A 21,518-nucleotide genomic window follows, 5' to 3' on the forward strand; every position below is an offset into this window, starting at 1 on the left:
GTCATATTAATAAATAACTGAATTGAACTTCTGAAATTGGAAAATTCACCACAGGAATTTCAAAATACAGTTGAATGCCCTAACAACAGACTAGACAAAGCAGTGGAAAGAATTTTGATGCTTGAACACTGTTTATTCTGATCAACCTATACAGACAAAGAAAAAGGAAAAAGAGTTTCGAAAAAATGAATGAAGTGTTGGAGAGATATGGGATTATGTAAAGTGACCAACCCTACAACTCATTGGCATTCCTGAGAGAAAAGAAGTGACAGTAAGCAACTTGGAAAACATATTTCAGGATACAATAAGTGAAAAATTCCCCAATCTTGCAAGAGAGGTCGACATGCAAATTCAAGAAATTCAGAGAATCTCTGAGAGATATTATACAAGATGACTATCTCCAATGTACATAGTCATCAGACTTTCCAGTGCAGGAAAAAATCTTAAAGGCAGCTAACAAAAAGGGGTATATCACCTTTAAAGGGAACCTCTTCAGGCTAACAGCAGACTTCTCAGCAGAAATCTTACAAGCTAGGAAAGATTAGGTGCCTATTTTTAGCATTCTTAAAGAAAAGAAATTCCAGTTGAGTATTTCATATCCTGCTAAACAAAGCTTCATAAGCAAAGGAGAAATAAAATGTTTCCCAGAACTGAAAGAATCTGTTGCAACTAGACTTACAAGAGATACTTAAGGAGCTCTAAACTTGGAAACAAAATAAACATACCTGCTATCACAAAAACACACTTAAATGCATCACCCACAGACCTCATAAAGCAACTAAACTATCAAGACTACAAAGAAACCAGCTAACATCATCGCAACAGAAACAAAACCTCACTTATCAATATTAATCTTGAATGTAAATGGTGTAAACACCCAACTTAAAAGACACAGGGTGGCAAGTTGGATTACAAAAACAAGAACGAACATTCTGCTGTCTTTAAAAGACTCATCTCATGTGTAATGACACCCATAGGCTCAAAGTAAAGAGAGAAGGATCTATCATGCAGATGAAAAAAAAAAAAAAAAAAAAAGAGCGGGGCTTGATATTCTTGTATTAGATAAAACAGACTTTAATCCAACAACAATAAAAAAGGACAAAGTGGGCCATTATATAATAACAAATGGTTCAATTCAGCACAAAGACTTAACTCTCCTAAATATACATGCACCCAGATTCATAAAATGAGTACTTCCAGACCCATGAAAAGACTTAGCCACACGATAATAGTGGAAGACTTCAATACTCCACTGATAGCATTAGATAGAACATCAAGGCAAAACACTAATAAAGAAATTCTGGATGTGAATTTGACACTTGATCAATTCGACCCAATAAACACCTACAGAATACTCCACTGAACAACCACAGAATATATGTCCTTCTCATCTGCACATGCTACATACTGTAAGAATGACCACATGCTCTGCTATAAGGCAAGTCTCAATACATTTTAAAAACGTGGAAATCATACCAAGCATATTCTTGGACCACAGTGGAATAAAAACAGAAATGAATGCCAAGAGAAACTCTCAGCAGACATTTTTGAGTGACTATTTGTACCAGGTATTGGACTAGGTTCTGGGAATATAATGATGACCAATATGGGCATAGTCCTTGCCTTTGCAGATCTTACCTTCTAACAAGATGAAACAAGTAATTCCATAAGTAATTGGGTATTTCCAATCATAAGTTCAACAAAGAGGGAATATAGGGTGATAGGGGACCTAAGCTAGACTGATGACTCAAGAAAGACTTGCCAGATTATGTGACGTTTCAAATTAACTGTAAAGGATGAGAAGCTACAATAAAGAGGGGCAGAAGGATAAAGGTGCAATTCAGGCACATGGAAGGGCATCAGTGAAGGCCCTGAAGTGGGGAGAAGCATGAGCACTCGAGGAAATGAAGGAGAGCTAATATGGCTGGATCCTAGAGAGAGAAGGTTAAGAGGTATGAGACGAGACTGAAGAGTTAGGCAGGGCCTTTTAGTCTATGTTTATAATTTTGGAGTGTATTTTAAAAACAATGAGAAGTCATGAAGTGTTGTAGGTAGAGAAAGGCATAATCAGATTTGAGTTTTAAAATATTTACTCTGCCTTCAGTGGGGAGAATGGACTGGAGAGAAGCAAGCATTAATGAGGGATCCAACTATAACCAATTGTAGTAGTCTAGGGAAGAGATTATGTGGGCATTCCATATTGAGATTAATTGATATAGTTACAATATATTTTTGAGGTAAATATGGCAAGTGTTGCTGATGAATTGATTTAAGGGTGAAAGACAGTGATGTGTCAAGGATGATTCTTGGGTTTTTGACTTGAATAGCAGAGTAGAAGGTGGTACTATTTCTAAGACAGGGAATGCTGGATGAAGAGAAGATTTGGGAGCGGGATTCAAATGTTCAGTAGTTCAGCATTGGACATGTTTGGAAGAGATGTTCAGTAAGAGATTGGATATATGGGTCTGGAACACAAAGGAAAGGTCCCAGTGATAGAGACCATTAAATTATGATTTGTATAAAGATAACAGCCAGATTTCATAGTTGAGTAAATGTCTGAATACCAGGTAAGTGTTCAAGGAATCATGCTTTTTCAATTCAGGAAATAATTAAGTACAAAATTAGTGCCACAGTGATTTTAATAGAGTGGTCAATTTTTAGGTATCTGTTATCTCATTGTACTGTGACTTATCCCAATAAAATACTTAAGCTCTCAATAATAGATATCCTTAGAAAAACAGAATAGATGCAATTCAGCTGTTTTGCTTTATGCTTTTTTACTGTAATTATTGACTCCTATATTCATCTTTACTTTGCATAAAGTCTACAAAAATACATTTGAAAGAAAAGGTATTTGGAGCATTTTCTCCATGCACAAGATTGAAATTTTCGTAATGTAATAATATTTTCTATGCCCAGAAAAGGGCATGAATGAGTCCCGTAATGATTTTAGAGAAAGGACAGCAAAATAGAAGTTGGTAATATTATCCTTCTGAGGATCATGCTTTCTATCCTTAGGGGAAAAAAGAAGGTTTCAAATTCAGGGCAGCACAGATTGGAAAATCTATGCTACAGAGTAATTACTTGTTTATTTTGTTTTACCCTACTAAATGTAAACTTCATGAAGACAGGGGTTCTTGTCTATTTTGTTCATTGCTCTAATCTCAGCATCCAAAATAGTGTCTTGCACATAGTAGGTGTTCAATGAATATTTGAGGAATAAACAAATTAATGAATTACATCTTCATGGTGTGATTGTCAGAAAATTTCTGAATTCCTAGAAAGAGATACTCATATTGAAAAGTATATGTATGTGGTTTATATATCTCATATACATGAACAAATGTATAGAAATATATATCCAAAGTATGGTAGAAATACTTTTATTTCTCAGATTTTTAACCATCCATCTGTGGCTTCTATTAGAGAAGATTTTGGAAAGTTTCCTGCGTTTACTCTCAGAAATTCATTTGTTTCCATTTTCTACTGTCATATCAAGAGTCTCACAACTAATATCTATTTCACTTCTGATAATACTAAAAACTTTCTTTACATACCAAGCCAAATGACAGAGTGATTTACTGAACAGTGCATTATACTTCTCAGGGGAATCTCTTTTACAGGAAATACTAATCAAAGACCATATCATAAGAGAATTGTGCAATACAACTGGATGATCTATAAAAGAAATTAATGAAACATGTACAGTGTTGCTAATGATTATGGTAAAATGCAAGAGAAATGCAGTAAAAACCCATCAAAATATATTTTAAAGCATTTTCATGGAACTATTTACAATTAATGAACACTGAACATCTTCTAAATATAAGGCACATGATAGTGGTGGGCAGATATAAAGGCGAAGATGGTAAGCACTATGAGGACAGGGACTCATCTCATCCATCCATTAGGGGAGTCAAAATCAAGTTTGGTTTAGCAAACATTTATTAAATTCCTACTATGCACCGGGCTTAGGTTAGGTGCGAGAGTGAAAAAGATAAATGAGACTTGGTGTCTGTCATACTGTACAGGGGTTTCTAATTATGGTATTGCATGTCTGGGTGTGTATTTTTGTGTGGATATGTGGGGATATGTGTACTCTATAGGAATCGACATAAATGCAAACTGTCGAAGCAGTACGGCAGGTTAAGACAAAGTCTAGCACCGTGTAGGAAAACAGTCCACACACGGAGATGAAAGGAGGAGGAGGTGGAAGCCCAACGACATCCTGGGAATAACTGTTAGCTAGAGAATGGGAAGATCATTCCACGCTGAACTTGAGTGTGGTCACAGATACTGGAAAGAAAACAATGTCTGGGGAACCACAAGCATTTTAGAGGATAGGTGGTATCGGGGAAGGCCCACTCCTGCACACTATCTTCGATTTATTTTGAAACTCTTGTAAAATAACTACACAAGAAATTTCTGTGATCAAAAAAGTATCCTCCTTCATTCCCAGCATCCTTCCCCTTTTGCTTTGGTGTTTTCAGACAGCGGAGTATTTTAAATGATAGGGGTCGGGGTAGGGGGCGGATGAAGGGAAGCGGTGGGAGGTGACAGACCTTGAAGATACTTATGAGAACTCTGTTAGCTGTTAGACATAGACGACCTAAAGTCCCTCGTCAAATACAATCACTTTAATATAAAGGCCATTTAACCTTAATTATTTCTACGGTAGCTTATGGAAACTAATAGATTGGAAACTAAATGTAAACTAAGGAGAATCTTGCATGAACTTATCTAGTTCGTGCGGAAAATCAAATTCAGACTCAACAAACGCTTATCCAGTACAACTATGGTTTCATATATTTTTTCCCTCTTATAAAACAAGGCTAATCTATTGCCCGAGTGGCTGTCTGGACTAATTAGAACAAATACGGACACGGTGAGAGTTCCATTCTGAAGAAACTAGGGTGAGAGGTTTTTCGTGGGTTTTCATTGAGGAGACATGGAAACGAAAAAGATATGGAATATATTTTGAAAGTATTGGTGTGAAAAACCGTGCCTCGAGGGCCAACACGAAAGTACAGACACGACGGCGGGAAACAGTTTTTTAGGCTGGACTGAAAATCTCCTTTGTTCACAGAGCAAACCCCTTTCAATTTCACTCCGCTCTCCGTGTCTCCTAACAATTCTTGCTTCAGTATTGTCAAGGGGTATCCAAGTCTCCCACATTCATCCTAGCTAACAGAATAACAATCTACATTTCTTCCTACTTCAAACCTCCAGGCTAAATGAGCTACAGCACTCAGCCTGGAAAATCAGTCGAGCTTTTAATTTACGTGTAAACGTTTTAAATATAATACTGTAGTCGCCTGCCAAGACCTTCCACCCAAGAACTACACTACCCAGAATGCATTGTTTTCCTTTCCGCCTTCCACTGAGGGAATGCCTAACTTGATCTCATTTCCACAAGTAATAGTCACATGACGCGTTTCCCGTCAAGATGGCGGATACTCTCCCTTCGGAGTTTGATGTGATCGTAATAGGGACTGGTATGTGTAACCTGGTACTTCCTGGACAAAGTTTAGGAAGACTGTCTTGTTTCTATTTTTTCTGTCAGTGGCGAGTTTTGGGACAAACATCGTGGGTCGAGGGTGGGAGGGAGAACGGAAAGGAAGTGAGGTAGTCCGGAGTCAGCGCGGGAATTGGCAGTTACAGGGAGGGGCTTGGACCCGCAGTGCTTATCGCCATTTGAGTAGGGGTTGATCTGGTCGATGCTGATTGCTGAGGTTGGTTGCTGCGGTGATTCCTGTTAATTTCCTTAGAGGGAAGTGGATGTGCAGTGTCATGAAATGGAGGGTCGGGATTTTATCAACGAAGACGACTTTGGCAAGACATTATGATTCCTTCCTTATTGATTTCAAGGTGATATTCCCCATCATTTTGTCTCGCCATTTCATAGGACTTTTTCATAGATTTGTATGATCCTAGGGTACATCGCAGCTCAGGCACAGCTTAATCCTCAGTTTTACAAGAAAGATGCTCAATTATTGCCCATGTGCGTATGGATTTACTAGGGAAAGCAAACGGATTCTATTTTGTTGAGAAACCTAGGGAATTGTATTTTGTTGAGGTAGCCATTATTCCTGCTTTATGGTGCTTAAAGCATTTCTACCGCCCATAACTGAATGTGCTGAGAATAAGGTCCTGAGTTCCAGTTCAGGTGTGTGACCTTATCTAATTCTTTTCCCGTCGTTTGTTCTTCATGTTTTGGGTGGAACCAGAAACTCCTCTGCAATTTCTGTTTGACATATGCAGTGTACGACACGTAGCAGAAGACATGTGGCAGCAATTTCATTTTTTTAAAAAAATAGTGTAAGGGATGATCATTTTAGGTGGGATGAAATAGGTTGTTTGATGGGGTTTTTTACTGTTTGTAGAATGTGGTAGGCCAGAGAAGCTCTGGTGGATGGGACCCTGTCCATTGTGTTAATGAATTCAGTTCGTTGTCTTCTCAAACAGCCATGATGAGGAGCAGCCATGTTTTCAGGATGGGAGTAAAAATAATAGCTACCTGTTTTCGAATGCTTAAAATTTCCTAATCACTGTGCTAAGCACCTTACAAGCCGGACATAATCCTCACAACCTTGTTAGAGTAGTAGGTACTCTCTGCATTTTGTAGAAGAGGAAAAGGGGACTTGGAAAGGTTGTAATTTGCTCAGGATCACACAGCTTGTAAATTTCCAAAGGCCCCTTCCATCCCAGAAAAACAATCCGTGGTTCTGATCCTCAGAGTTGACCCATATTCGTAGAAACAATTGAGAAAACCTGGTTTTAGGCCTTGCTTAGTGCTAGTGTGAATTGCTTGAATTGGGGCGGGGCGCAGGCACTACATCTCTCAGCCTCAGTTTCCTTGTTTTTGAATATAGGGAAGGTAAACTAGATGGGGTTTATGTTGTCTAACAAAAAATGCCTGGGTAATAGTTCTCAGAACAGCACGGACCTGTTTATTCGTAGCCTGAAAATAACAGCATGGCTACAAATAACCTGGTTGTAGTTGCTATGAACAGATGTTGGATGAGAGCTGGAAAGAGCCAATGAACTATTCATTTGTTCTTTCCAGTCTATACTAAAGCTGAGAACAACATCCATTTTGGAATAGTTGTTATACCATACTTGAGATTTATAATCTTGCTTTTTTTGTTATGTAGGAACTTGAGGTGTTTTTAACAATTTTTTTAATCAACAATTTTTCTTTCAGGTCTGGGTTCAAATTTTAATTGATGAATGTTAATTCTTATGAATGATGCTAATGCTTTTCATAAATATTTTGCCTTCTGTACAGTTCAGATTTGGAATACATCCATCCTGATGGAGTTTGTTTTGGTAGAGGTAGGAAGTTATAGTGAGTGAGCCAGAGAATTGCATCAGGTGACATTGCTTATATTTGGAAAAAGACTCATATTATATTTATCCCAGTGAGTGCAATATTATTTTTCAGTGTTTGGGAAGAACTTATTTGAAGTTAATCTTAAAACTGAAATTTTTCATATTGTTTATTGGTGACACATTCTAGGTTTTATCAAGCACATTGCTTAAATTTATGATATGTAATTTTGTTTTTAGGTACATCAAAAGTGTAAAAATTGAATAAAAGAGTCATTCCCCAAATAAACGATTCCAACAAATCAAAAGTGTAAAAATTAAATAAAAGAGTCATTTCCCAAATAAATGATTCCAACAATTCTAATCATTATTTAATTTATTTTTTAGCGCGCTTGGAATATTTCTCTTGTGAAATAGTTTGCTGAAAGTCGCCTTTAAAATGTTTGCTTTATTAAATGTATTACATTGAGTAAAACATAGAAAAAGCAGTGTTTCATAGATTCAGTTGTATTAACAAAAGTAGAAGCAATAATGCATGCATCAGAAACATGAAGAAATAGGCTATTAGATATACTTTTTAGTATATTTAGTCCTAGGTAAAATGTCCTAAAGGGACAATTGCTTCATCAAGTATAATCATGTGAAGATAATATTTTATAATCCCTTTGACCTTGATTAACTTGCATTCTCATTTCCTGTAATTCAAGATGGAAATTTTTCCTTAAGATCATATTTTCAGGAGATTATGGGAAAAATAAACTTTGTATTTTCTTAGTTAAGCCCATTTCCTTCTGATTAGAAAATACAGTAAATATCTCTTGAACACCCAAAGACAGAAGAGTAAGATAAAGTGAATTGTGGAAAAAATAGAAGAAAATGGAATAAAGAAGGAGGGTCAACTGGAGTCTCAAGGGAGAGGATAAAAATAGATATATGTGGTAAGGGTCTAGAAAGTGCTCCTCCTCAGCTTGGGCACAGAATTGTCATTTTTCAGGATATTTTGCCATTTAAAAAGTCATTTAAATGACAGTTTTGTGGATTATAGACAAGTACCATTGGTTTCAGGTTAAAAATAGTCCCAGTAACATAACATCTCACTGGAGGTGACTTATCTGGCAGCCTGTGTAATCTGCAGCACAGCAGAGCCAAGAGCTCAACAGAAGAGCAGTCAAGATGGAAGTTATAAGACCTATATGATAGTATTGAAATGCTTCATACATAGGGGAATCCCTGAGATCATCACTTAGAACATATTCATCCTCATTTTAAAAATAATTCTAGCAAGTTCAGCATATTAGAACCACCCCCTTAGAAGATACAAGGAATGTTATCAACTTCTGAAAAGACTATGTTTGGTGGGGGGTGCTCTTAGGCATATAAATGACAGTTTATATCTATATAGGAAAGGGAAGAGAAAAACACGTAAAATGCAAACTTAACATTAAACATCACAAAGCCCCGATAACATTTAGTGTAGTGACAGATATTCATTTTTCAGGTCATTCAACCCACGTTTATTGAGAACCTAGTCCCTTCCCTTGTGAAGTTTACTGCATTGCCTATTCTGAGGAACTTTTTGGGCTTCCTAACAGTCATATCCCCAAAGCTGTTCTTAAGACAATGTAGGCTTTTCATTGCATCCTTCTTTCTTTTTGAAGACCATACAGAGATTCAGCCTGCATTTTTTTTCCCTTTTTAAAAGCACACTGCTCACATCTTTTGGAGTTCTTCCCCTAAGATGGGCTGCAGAGTATGTTAGCTTAATTTTTCTCCTGAATAGGATAAACACATAGATTCTTTTGATTTAAAAGTTTTATTGTTAGCCAAGCATGGTGGCGTGGGCGTATAGTCCCCCTTACTCCATAGGCTAAGGTGCAGGCATCCCTTGATCCTGGAAGGCAGAGGTTGCAGTGAGCTTCGATGGTGCCACTGCACTCTAGTCAGGGAAACAGAGAGAGACTGTCTCAAAAAAAAAAACAAAAAACAAAAAAGAATAAAGGTTCATTGGCCAGGTGCAGTGGCTCACAACTGTAATCCCAGCACTTGGGGAAGCCGAGGTAGGTGGATTGCTTGCTCAGGAGTTAGAGACGTCAGCCTCCCAAGTAGCTGAAATGGGCAACACAGCAAAACTGTATCTCTGCAAAAAAATACAAAAATTAGTTGGGTATGGTGACACATGCCTGTAGTCCCAGCTACTTGGAAGGCTGAGGTGGGAGGATTGCCTGAACCTGGGAGTTTGAGGCTTCAGTGAGCTATAGTTGTGTCACTGCACTTTAGCTTGGGCGACAGAGCAAGCCCCTGTCTCAAAAAAAAAAAAAAAAAAAGTTTTATTGCTAAAGATTATGGGGAAAGAGAAGGGATAACAAAGATAAACATGAGGGAAATTATAAGGACTACTGCCCCTAAATCCTGATTATCTTGCTAGATAGTGTTTAGCACCATACAGTAGTAGATGTGGCAGCATGGTATATGGTAATCACATGACCATTCTATTGTGTGATTTTTGGGAAAATTACAGAATTTCTTGCGACATCATTTAGTTCATCTGTAAAGTGAGATTTCAATAGTTGATCTTCAAGGTAGGGCTCTACCAGCTCTAAAATTACCATTGTATATTTCTATTTATAACACCATGTCCTTGAGAAAAGGCTAAATTGTGTTCTGTGTAGTCTTTTTAAGAAGGAAGGTCAGTGTTTAATATACTTCAGAAATTTTCCTATAAAAATGGCTGATATGGTTTGGATATTTGTCCTGCCCAAATCTCATGTCGAAATGTTATCCTTATTGTTGGAGGTGGGGCCTGGTGGGAGGTGTTTGGGTCATGGGAGCAGATCCCTTATGGCTTGGTGCTGTTCTTGTAACAGTGAGTTCATTCTTGCAGGATCTGGTGGTTTATTTAAATTTTTTTTTTTTTTTTTTTTTTTTTTGAGACAGGGTCTTGCTCTGTCACCCTGGTGGAGTGCAGTGGCACAATCATGGCCCACTGCAGCCTTAACCTCCTGGGCCCAAGCAATCCTCCCACCTCAGACTCCCAAGTAGCTGAGATCACAGACATGCACCACCATGCCTGGCTAATTTTTTTTTTTTATTTTTGTAGAGATGGGGTCTCCCTATGTTGCCCAGGCTGGTTTTGCACTTCTGAACTCAAACAATTTACCTGCCTTGGTGGCCCAAATTGCTGGAATTACATATGGGAGCCACTGTGCCTGGTCGACTGGTTGTTTAAAAGTGTGTGGCATCTCCCCACACTCTCGCTTGTCTTGCCTGTTACCAAGGGAGATGTCTGCTTCCCCTTTGCCTTCTGCTATGACTAAAAGCTCCCTCAGGCCTCCCCAGAAGCCGAGCAGATGCCAGTACCATGCTTGTACAGCCTGCAGAACCCTGAGCCAATTAAACCTCTTTTCTTTATAAATTACCCAGTTTCAGACATTCCTTTATGGCAACATAGGAACGGCCTAATAAAATACAATAACTGATTAGAAAAGGCATTTTCTTAAAAATGATAGGCTGCTTTTTTCAGAAAAGGTCATGTAAGTAGCACAGTCCCATTCCTTGATGTTGGTGAATTTAAACATTAAGGTAGTTAACCTTGACTGGCAGCTCATTGACTTATGATGATGTTGGAATAGCATCACTTCTCTAAGCTTTGGAGGATAGTAATATTGTAGGAGGTGTTGTGAAAACTGATATTTACCAAATATCTGTTTGTGCCAGCCTCAACACAAGTGATTTCCTATATATCTAACCTAATCTTCTCCCAGGATGCCTGGATGTGGTTCTCAAATCACAGGATGTCCATAATCCTCCCTGTGTATTTCCAAAATCTTCACATCTATTGTCTACAGTGGATTTTTAAAAATTGTAAGATGCCACCTATTTGTGGATCGTGGAGTGAATTCCAGCATTATAAAAATGAGGTAGACTATATCAGAATGCATGTAGTAAGGATGAATGTTGTTTTTTTTAATATATATATAACATATATATAACATATAACATCTATGTAATGTATGTTTTTTATATATATAACATTATATATATGTATATACACACGTGCACACACACACACATACACACACGTTTTTGGAGAGGGCAGGGTCAAAACATTTAAAGCCTAGAGTATATTGATCAGCTGAATGACATAATGAGTAGGAGTGAAATGGTATTTCAAAAGTTGTTTAGTTTTACAAATGCCATACATTACATATATATATTTTTTCACTTTGACATGCGTGTATCTCATTTGAGCAGTATAGTGTAGCGATTGACAATGTGGCTCTGGAATCAGACACTCTGGGTTTGAGTTCAGCTATTCCACTTGTGTCATCTTAGACATTTTCCTTATTCTCTTTGTGTTTCAATTTTCTTATCTATAGGATAAACTTCACAATACTGTGTTGAGGATTCAATGAAATAATTCCTATAAAAAAGCTTAGTAGGTGCTCATAAAATTCAGTTGACTTGTATGGTTGTAATGCCATACCGAGGTGCTTTTACTACTACTGTTATTTCGTGAATGCTTTCCAGGAAGGGGTCACGATTTTCGTGAAGAATGGTGGAAGGATTGAGTGTCTGATTTATGTTTCTCGTCTTCTCATTGGCTGCTTGGTGGGAAAGACCTTTATGTGTCTATTATCACTATTTCTATCAGATTTCTTACCTAGCGGCTTACAGGTTTTCTTTTTTTCTTTCTGTTTTGTCTTCTCTTTTGTTCACTAGCTTGCATTATTTATCATTGGTTTTCCTCATAGTTTTTGGAACAGATTTAGCATTGGTCTTATTTGAGGTATACTATGAAACACTCCCTTGTTAATGTAAGAGATACTATAGGAGCGAAAGATAGCCTGCAGATTTTGCTGTTCCGAAAAATGCTTTGCACTTCTTCAGGCATTTGTTGATGGAAAAGTATGTTTTTGTTTGCTTCCAATACCTAGAAAAGTAAAGAGTTATCTAACTCCGGAGAAGACTCTCTGGGAGATGCTTACCCTTCTCTGTAAATCATGAATTTGAGCCAATACCTCAGAGAGAGCCACATCTGTTACCAGTTTCCTCTGCAGCATCATTTTCATCTCCCATGCCTCATGTCATTTTTCTCATTTTCTCCAGTGTTTTCATGATGTTTTGGATAACAGGCTACAGCAATTAAATTCAAATATGGCAGCTCACCATTACATTCTTGTGTTTAACATAAAATCCCAATGCACAGAAACAATTATAATTCCATATAATTGACCTGTTAACTCATGCTAAATCATCTGCTATTCAGTTTCAGTGCATTCTTTAACTAAAAAGTTAGTCTGTGCCTGTTCTGTATGTAAATATATTTCAAAGTAAAATAGACTAAAAATCACTGTTGGTGCTCATTGGAAACATTTTGGGGGCGTTTAGTTGTGGCCAGCAAAATAGGGATACACTGAAAGGTTGATGTTTTGTTTTTGCTTTTCTAATAATTTCATTTAAGGTTTGGTGCAAAAAGAGATGATAATTTACCACAGATACTGCTTTTTTAGAGCATGATTATGAGAGCTAGCATGTTATATTGAGGGTGTTTTTGGAAAAAAACAGTTTGCAAATAGACAGGAGAAGAGGCCAGAGGCAGCTTGGCCAGTATGGTGCTTAATGTAGGTGTTTCATTTCATACTGGATTTTATCAAGAGCTGAAGTAGGTAACGTATTACTTGACTGATTTGGTTTTTATCACATTTTAAAAAGTACTGGTGAAGCAGGATATTTTCCTGACCCCCTTTGCGGGACTTGCAAAGGGGGCACCCTGTTTACTCAGCCCACTGCTTTCAGCTCTTCATAGGAGGGAGCAAGCTAGTGAACAAGGCAGGAACTGGAGTACATGAGTGCTGGAGTCGGCCTGCTGCTCTGGCGCCAGGAGGAGTGAACTGCACTCACTCCGACCTGCTGCGTTTCACCCCTCACAAGAGGAGATATGCAGTTGAGTGGGTGCAGGAGCCAGGGCAAGTGCTTTTGAACACTGGCAGGAGACAGCTCTGTGCTGGCCCCATGGTAGCATCTCGGGGGTTGGTGTCTGCCCCCCTGAAGTTCCGGAGGGAATGTTATAGTGCTCTTTTAGCTCTGCTGTGAGCAGACGACTTAAGGGTTAAGAACTCAGGGGGGCCTCTGCCTTTTTGCGTTAATCGGCTGCCTTCTACCAGTGAAGGCAAAGGGCAAGTGTGACAGCCTTTTTGTGTCCACACTCGTGGTTCCAGAGCTCTTGTTTGGCGTCCAGGAGAAATGAGGTTGCGTGAATGAATTGAAGGATGGTAAATGTAGGGAATTGTATTGCTGATGGAGATGGCCCTCAGTAGGAAGGGGAGCTGAAAAGGGGATGGGGCAGGAAGGTAATCTTCCCCTGAATTTCAGCTGTCTGGCTGGATTCTTCTTTGAAGTTACGCTGTCAAGGTGCCCCTCTGAAGTCGAGCCACTTCTCTCCAATGTCCGACTGTAGTCTGCAGTGTCCAACTGCTTCTCCTCTCTCTGCTGGCTGAGCCTGGGGTTTTTATGTACACAGGATGGAGTGTGGTGTGGACCATGAGTAGTTTTGGAAAAGGCAACATTCGCACGGGAAAACAGGGATATAAGTTCTCACTTAGTGCCATGGTTTCAGGCTTGAGGGTGGGGTTTTCTCAGGGACTTGCCCTTTTCTGCCTAGAATTTCCCTGCCTCCTGTCCCTATCACTAACTTCTACTCCTTCTTTTGAGTATTCTTACCTGTCTTTTTTTTTTTGGTCCAGGCCAGTGTTCTCATTGAGTTATTATGGCTATTAGTTAATGGCAGTTTTAATCATTTTATATTGCTTTGAAATGTTATGAATCATGTTTCTGTGATCTGACTTTGCACATTTGTTAAACTAGTCTTTTATACGTAGATTTAAAATCATCATGAGAAAATTTACACAAGCTATAGAGAAAATAAAGTTTTATACATGGGTATCAGGCATATTAAAGAAGATGCTGAGCTGTGAGTTCAAATCCTTATTTTCTGCACCTGTGTTACTTTGGTTTCCGCTATGTAAGCAAAATCAATGATAATTAGAAAATTATTTCTAGTACCTACAACACACTGTCAAACACATGAAAAATATTGTCTAACATTTGTTATATGCCAAGCACTTTGATAAGCCCCTGCAATGCACTGTCTCATTTTCACAGTAACCCTGCGGTAGATAGTATATCATCTGCATTTTACAAATGTGAAGCCTGAGGCCTAGCTAAGTTTGACGTAGGTGAAACAGTTAAGACCGAAGTTTTTCTGACTAAGGTTGAGGTATTAGATTAAGATTACAGTATTAGATTAATACTTAATTAGTATTAAGGTATTAGATTGCTAGAATCTTTCAATTGAAAAAATAGCTCATAGTATCAAGATTAGATTATTTTGCCCTGGGTTTGTGGTTGGCAGTTATTTTATTTTGGAGAGTTACCATTGTTGACACTAAAATCCTGATTCCAACAGTAGCCTCATGATGTCAGCTTCTTATTATTAACAGCATCATGACATCTGTGTCAGCTTGCAAACCTTCTTTTGATGAAGGTGAACAGAATGACCTGGTTGTGTTTATCCCTTAAAACCAAAGAGAGAATCCACCACTAAAGCAATGGCCAGAAATGGGATCAGAGATTACAGTTACATTTTAAGACATGATTTGCTTCTGTAGGAATTCTTCATTGATCCTGTAAAGATCTCAGTTAATTTAGAAAGTTTATTTTGCCAAGGTTAAGGATGTGCCTGTGGCACAGCCTCAGGTCCTGATGACTTGCCCCAGGCGGTAGGAGCACAGCTTGATTTTACACATTTTAGGGAGACATGAAACATTAATCAATATATGTAAGATGTATAATTCATTGGTTCCATCAGGAAAGGCCAGACAACTCGAAGTGGGGAGGAGGCTTCTGGGTCATAGGTAGATAAGAGACAAATGAGGAATAGTTACTTATGCCTTAGTCTGTAGTGAAACAGTAGGGCAAAGGAAGCCATCAGATACGCATTTATCTCATGGGAACAGAGGAATGACTTTGAGTTCTGCCTGTCCTTTGGTTGTCCACAAGGAATTTCCTTATTGGCAAATTGTGAGGGAGGTATGTAGCTTTTTAAAAAACCTTCATAGCGATCTTATTTAGGAATAGAATGGGAGACTGGTTTGCCCAACACAGTTCCCAATTTGCCTTTTCCTTTTGGCTTAGTGATTTTGGGGAGATTTGTTTTCCTTTCACAATCCCAAGGTACATAATTTCCCACTGAAATATTTGTGCATGTGCTGGGGTTTGCCATTTTATGTCTTTTTTAGTGTTCTTTGCTTGCAAATTTAATTTTCAAGATTAAATATGGGACTCATTGTCCTGTTTATGGAGCTTTTTTTCATTTGGTTGACTATTCTTTTGTTTCCTACAGTCTTCAACAACTGTCAGTGCTTACAATGGATACACCACGCATCTTAATTGACAGGATGGATATGGTAGTACCTTTTTTGGTCCAAGGGCCTGCTCATTATAAAAAGTAGTTTATAAAGCTGAAAAGTTTTTATCTCTATTTTTTGTAAAATGATTTTCATGATAGGATTTTATATAAAGGGGAAGTTTTTTTGGTATGATTTTTATAACATTCTTGAAATAAGTACTCATTCTCTTTCATCATCTATTTTAGACTCATAGCTTTATGAGTAATGCAGTAAAGATCATGTTTCTTCTGTGGTACATTAGTAAAATATGTTCTGAACACAGAAGCTATTTTCCTTATCACTAATTAAATATTATGTTAAGTTTGAAGAGCACTGGGCTGGGTTATACTTTGCTGTGAAAAGATCATTTTGGTCACTTAAATTACAATAGAAATATTTGTGTTAAGAAAATTAAGTAAAAATTAGGCCAGGCACGGTGGCTCACACCTGTAATTCCAGGACTTTGGGAGGCCGAGGCAAGTGGATCACCTGAGGTCAGGAGTTCAAGACCAGCCTGGCCCACTTGGTAAAACCCTATCTGTACTAAAAATACAAAAATTATCCAGGTGTAGTGGCAGGTGCCTGTAATCCCAGGTACTTGGGAGGCTGAGGCAGGAGAATCACTTGAACCCGGGAGCTGGAGGTTGCAGTGAGCTGAGACCGTGCCATTGTACCCCACCCTGGGTGACAAGAGTAAAACTCTGTCTCAAAAAATAAAAAATAAAAAAAAAAGAGAAAATTAAGTAACAATTAGTTGTAGTAGAGACTATTTCCTGGCAAGGTTAAGGTCTTCAGCAAACATTTACATTTATTTAACAAAACTTTAAGAGATTTTGAGTTGATGTAGTTTTCTCCATTTAGATAAAAAACAGGGTATTACATCCATTTTTAAACATTTTACCATGGAAAATTTCAAACACAAAAAAGTAGAATAAAGTAACCCTCCACCTACTAGTCTCCTAGTTTCAACAGTTATCAACTCATGGCCTGTCTTGTTTTCTCTGTAATGAGGACTAAGCTCTGATTTTTTATCTTGCCCAAATTCCTACCTAAGGGATCTCGGGAGTCATGCCCTACAAACCATAAATTCTCATCAGATAAGTTTTATTTGAACCTATATATCGTGACTTATTTTTCCGTCTGACTTTGGCGTAACATTATGAGACAAGGAAAAAATATTTAACCCCAAAATATATTTCCTTGTCATACCTTGAAATTGCCCTGCAAAGTCTCTTGTGGGAAAAATCCATATTCTATAGAGAATCCCCTTTCCCCTTTATTTGCTTCCTTTCTTTCCAGATCCAGGAGGTAATCAGCTAAGAGCCAGGCACCTTTTTAGGTCCAATAAGAAACATTTTACAACCTGCTCTGTCTCTGAGGTCTGCTACCTGAGAGATTCCTCTGCACAATAAAACTTGGTCCCTACAATCCTTTATTTTAACCTGAGCATTCCTTTCCATGAACCCCAGGTCTTGAGATAAACTCAACCAATTGTCTGCCAGAAAGTGTTTAAATTTACCTATAGCCTGGAAGCACCTTCCTCTGTGCCCCCACCAGCTTTGTGTTGTCTCGCCTTTCTGAACCAAACCGATGTATTTCTTAAATGTATTTGATTGATGTCTCATGCCTCCCTAAAATATATAAAACCAAGCTGTGCCCCAACCACCTTGGGCACGTGTTCTCAGGACCTCCTGAGGTCTGTGTCATGGGCCGTGGTCACTCATATTTGGCTCAGAATAAATCTCTTCAAATATTTTACAGAGTTGGCCGGGCACGGTGGCTCACGCCTGTAATCCCAGCACTGTGGGAGGCCGAGGTGGTCGGATCACCAGGTTGGGAGACCCAGACCATCCTGGCTAACACGGTGAAACCCTGTCTCTACTAAAAATACAAAAAATTTGCTGGGTGTGGGGGCGGGCACCTGTAGTCCCAGCTACTTGGGAGGCTGAGGCAGGAGAATGGTGTGAACCCAGGAGGCAGAGGTTGCAGTGAGTGGAGATCGCGCCACTGCACTCCAGCCTGGGCGACAGAGTGAGATTCCGTCTCAAAAAAAAAAACAAAAAAAAAACCCCATAAATATATATTTTACAGAGTTGAACTCTTTGTGTCGACAGTATCTGACAGTATCTTCCACTGTTTCTCTCATTTCACAATCCAATCCTCTGTTATTTTGAAGCAAATCCTAAATATCATATCATTCTATCTGTATGTATTCCAACATATATCAAAAAGTGTAATGGCTCTCCTTTTTAAACATAACTGCTGTTTTGTTTAACATGTGCTTAACGCTTGTATTACATGCCCTCCTTTGCATCTTCAGTGTTTTCTAAGGCATCTGTCCATTTTGTTTCTTTGGTCTTGTGCTCTTCCTAGTTTAGTTTTCATATCTGAAATGATTTTGTCTTTAATTTGTTAACTCCATTTTTTCCAAATGTTCCTGTCACCTTACTTTTGAGTTTTTCTAATTTTGATTCATGTTGTTCTCTCAGAGCTGCCACCATTTTGTTAATTTCTTTTAGCACATAATGCCATAGGCTATATTTTTCATCTAATTTGTGGGGCTTTCTGACATTCTTTTATTGTCTGTCAGGTTGTTATTTTCTTCCTTATTCCCTTTGGTCCTAATGTACATTGAATGTGGTTCAACTGAGATCCTTTTGCGTTGCTCATTTTTAAGTGAAATAAGTTCTCCCTTTGTTTTCAATAGGAAAGATAGGCCAGTAAAACCATTCAAACTGTTTTGCTGTAGACCTCTCTTCTGTGTTTTCAGGAAGTAATCAAACATGTAGCCTGAAATCTGCCAGCTCTGGCTCTGTTACGCTCCCCTAGTTTTGTCTAGACCTTCTTTTTCCTTTGCCTCTACTTTCCCTGTTCTGCTGAATTTGGATTAGGTTCCCGGCAGTTACTCCTCAGTGCAGGACTGTCCCCTCATTCACAAGGTGAAGTCTGCAGAACCCCTCCCCAGAGTCTGCTGCTGTTCTCAGAATGGCCTGCCAAGCTTCCAGTGAGTGCCTGATAGCACTTTTGGTGTTTTCTGGCTCTCAGGGCTGTAATAATTTTTTTGATCTTCTCTTGATTTCCTTTTGCACACTTTCTTTTTCTTTTTCTTTTTTTGTTTTGAGACGAAGTCTCACTCTTGTCACCCAGGCTGGAATGCAGTGGCGCGATCTTGGCTCACTGCAACCACTGCCTGCCGGGTTCAAGCGATTCTCCTGCCTCAGCCTCCTGAGTAGCTGAGATTACAGGCACCTGCCACCATGCCTGGCTAATTTTTGTACTTTTAGTAGAGACGGGGTTTCACCATGCTGGCCAGGCTAGTCTCGAACTTCTAACCTCAGACCATCTGCCCACCTCAGCCTCCCAAAGTGCTGGGATTACAGGTGTGAGCCACCACACCTGGACTGCACACTTTCTAATACCATGTGGGTGTTACAGCTATTGGTGGCTTGTAACTACCCACTTCTATTTTGGGTTCATGATGATATTGTATCACCTGGCTTTGTTATGGATATTGTCCCTGGGAGTTTGGTTTGGGTATCCTGATTGTACTGTCTGTTTTTATGGGCGTTATAGGGGAGAATCAACAACTGCTGCCATCTTTACAGAATCCTCTTTTTATCTTTCACTTTATCATTTGCTCAAGAATAGAGGTCAAGTTGTTGACCTAGCATAAACATTCACTTTTCAGAACTTGAAACAAACCTTTGGGTCACTTATTCCAAGCCCTTTATTTTATCTAATAAGGATATCTATAAGGAATCTGAATTCCAGAGGTTAAGTGACTTTCCTGAGGTCACAGCTATTGAAACCTCAGGAAACTCTTTTTATTAGCCATTCCTAAAGGCTTACACCATAGTGAAGTTTTACAAATTAAAATAAATTTTCCAAGTTAATGTTTTAGTGGGTAGTCTATTTTTCAAAAAATTCTAAAATTACATGGCTATAAATACACATTTTCTTCCATGAGGAAGAATTTCGGAGATTTTAAATTATATTTACTAATATGTTTAGTATTTTGTGGGGAGGTCAGAGTGAATAAAAATAATTGTCAATTTAAAAATGATATTTTTATCTTTATGTTGTGGTAGTTCCCTAGGCTACTTTCATTTCCAATTTTTCCCTTTTTATGGTAGCCACTAAAAAGTAGACTTAAGATGTAAATATTTAATATAGAATTTAAGATAGGTATCAACAAAACTTATTTAAACCTGGGTTGAAATTTAGTTTCTGCTTAATTTTGTGATGTCATTATTTTTTGAGTGGCTGCAACATGAGTTAAGTATGTAGTTTCACCTTTGCATTCATTGCTCAATCAAGTTTTGCTTGCCAGCAATTCTGTTTTTCCTAAAAAAGAAGTTACTCGTTATTAAAGCAGTCACAGTAAATTTTCTAGTTCTATGTAATTTTCTTTCCATTCTGGTCTTCACTGGTTATAAATAACACATGGAATGACTTTCAAGGTAGAAAGCAGGAATCCATTTTGAAATGTTCTGTAAAATAAAGAGTGATTTATGGTTTCATATGATTTGAGCTGAAAGTACTTGGGCTTTACCAGGTCATCAAAGTCCTGTCAGGGGAATCTTATTTATTGTTCAATATGCTGGGAGTGGTGTAAGTAGTTTATTTTATGTTTATCTTGTGTAAGCATAGTGTTAGGAAAAATCAATCCCAGATACTAATACATTTTAAGAATATATCATGGGGAACTAACCTAAATATTATAGTTGTAAATGATGAGGTTTGACATTAAGAATTTGGATTAAAGGGAGATTTTGAAAAATGAATGAATAATGGTTTTATCCCTGTAAAATATTTTAGGTGAGATTCTTGGGTCCTGATTTTAACTTAGCTCCTTCATTTGATAATGAAACATCTCTATTTTATCTAGACAGGTTTTTAGAAAATTGCAGAAAGCTGGTACCATACATGTTAGTGTATGATGATATAACATCCATAAGCTTCTAATTTTTTTTCTAGCTGCCACCTTTGTAATGGAACCGCAACTGTAAAAGGCATGATGGAGGAAACCTCGGTTTCCCCCACTACAACTGTTATGAAATGCTAATTTAATACCTAATATTTACCTGTGTTTAATAAAAATGACTTGCCAAAATTGTTGTCTTGCATCAGAATTATACACGCTTGCTTATAATACTGTGGCAGAGAAGTTGTTTGGTACAGCCTCTCTAATGAATGTAATAGTTATATTTAATGATGTGAAATGTTTAAATGATATTAAATGTTTGATGAACCTCTTTAATTTACATGAGGAAAAGGTTATTGGACTTTTTAAAAAATGATTTTAAGTTGCTAGATCTTTGAAGATAACTTAAGTAGATGGTAAGCAAGTGATAGCTTTTTTCCTTCAAATAGCTAATCTTATTGAAGGGGAAGGAAGAGGAGGGAAGAGAAGCAACATTTATTGAATGTCAGTGACATGCCAAGAGCCACTGTGTATAGTGTTTAATATCATTTTGTACCTGTTCCTCCCTGCACCCATATGAGATGTATTATTAACTCCATCTTACAGTGAAAAACATTGCACTTGTATATTTGTGCTCACACATTTTACAGAGTGTTTCCAGGGGAATGCTGTGTGATTTGACCCTAATCTAGGTTATCTGTATCTAACTCATGTCTGGCTTTTCCTCGTGGGAGAGACTGTATAGTTCAAAATAAGCACATACATGTTTCATGTAAATGCCTCACAAATTGTGTGAACTTGAGTAGTTGTTCACTTTT

At 38.0% G+C, this 21,518-nt stretch overlaps 1 protein-coding gene across 6 annotated transcripts in view; it reads left to right on the forward strand.

Moving 5' to 3' along the window:
• Positions 1–5,413: 5,413 nt before the first annotated feature.
• The window catches only part of CHM (CHM, Rab escort protein 1), a 183,654-nt gene continuing 167,549 nt past the window's right edge, over positions 5,414–21,518 (forward strand). For 2 of the 6 annotated variants that reach the window (XM_025373124.1, XM_025373125.1), the window contains exon 1: positions 5,651–5,868. Coding sequence is in view for 1 of the 6 variants with exons in the window: in XM_025373121.1 (XP_025228906.1) it covers positions 5,447–5,495 (49 nt within the window). In the remaining 5 variants the exon portion in view is untranslated. Of the gene's footprint in view, positions 5,496–5,650; positions 5,869–21,518 lie in introns of those variants that run through there. The other 4 variants (XM_025373121.1, XM_025373123.1, XM_025373126.1 and 1 more) reach the window with 4 other exon arrangements.

The sequence above is a fragment of the Theropithecus gelada genome, chromosome X (genome assembly GCF_003255815.1).
Source record: "Theropithecus gelada isolate Dixy chromosome X, Tgel_1.0, whole genome shotgun sequence".
In the NCBI taxonomy this organism is placed as follows: Eukaryota; Metazoa; Chordata; class Mammalia; order Primates; family Cercopithecidae; genus Theropithecus; species Theropithecus gelada.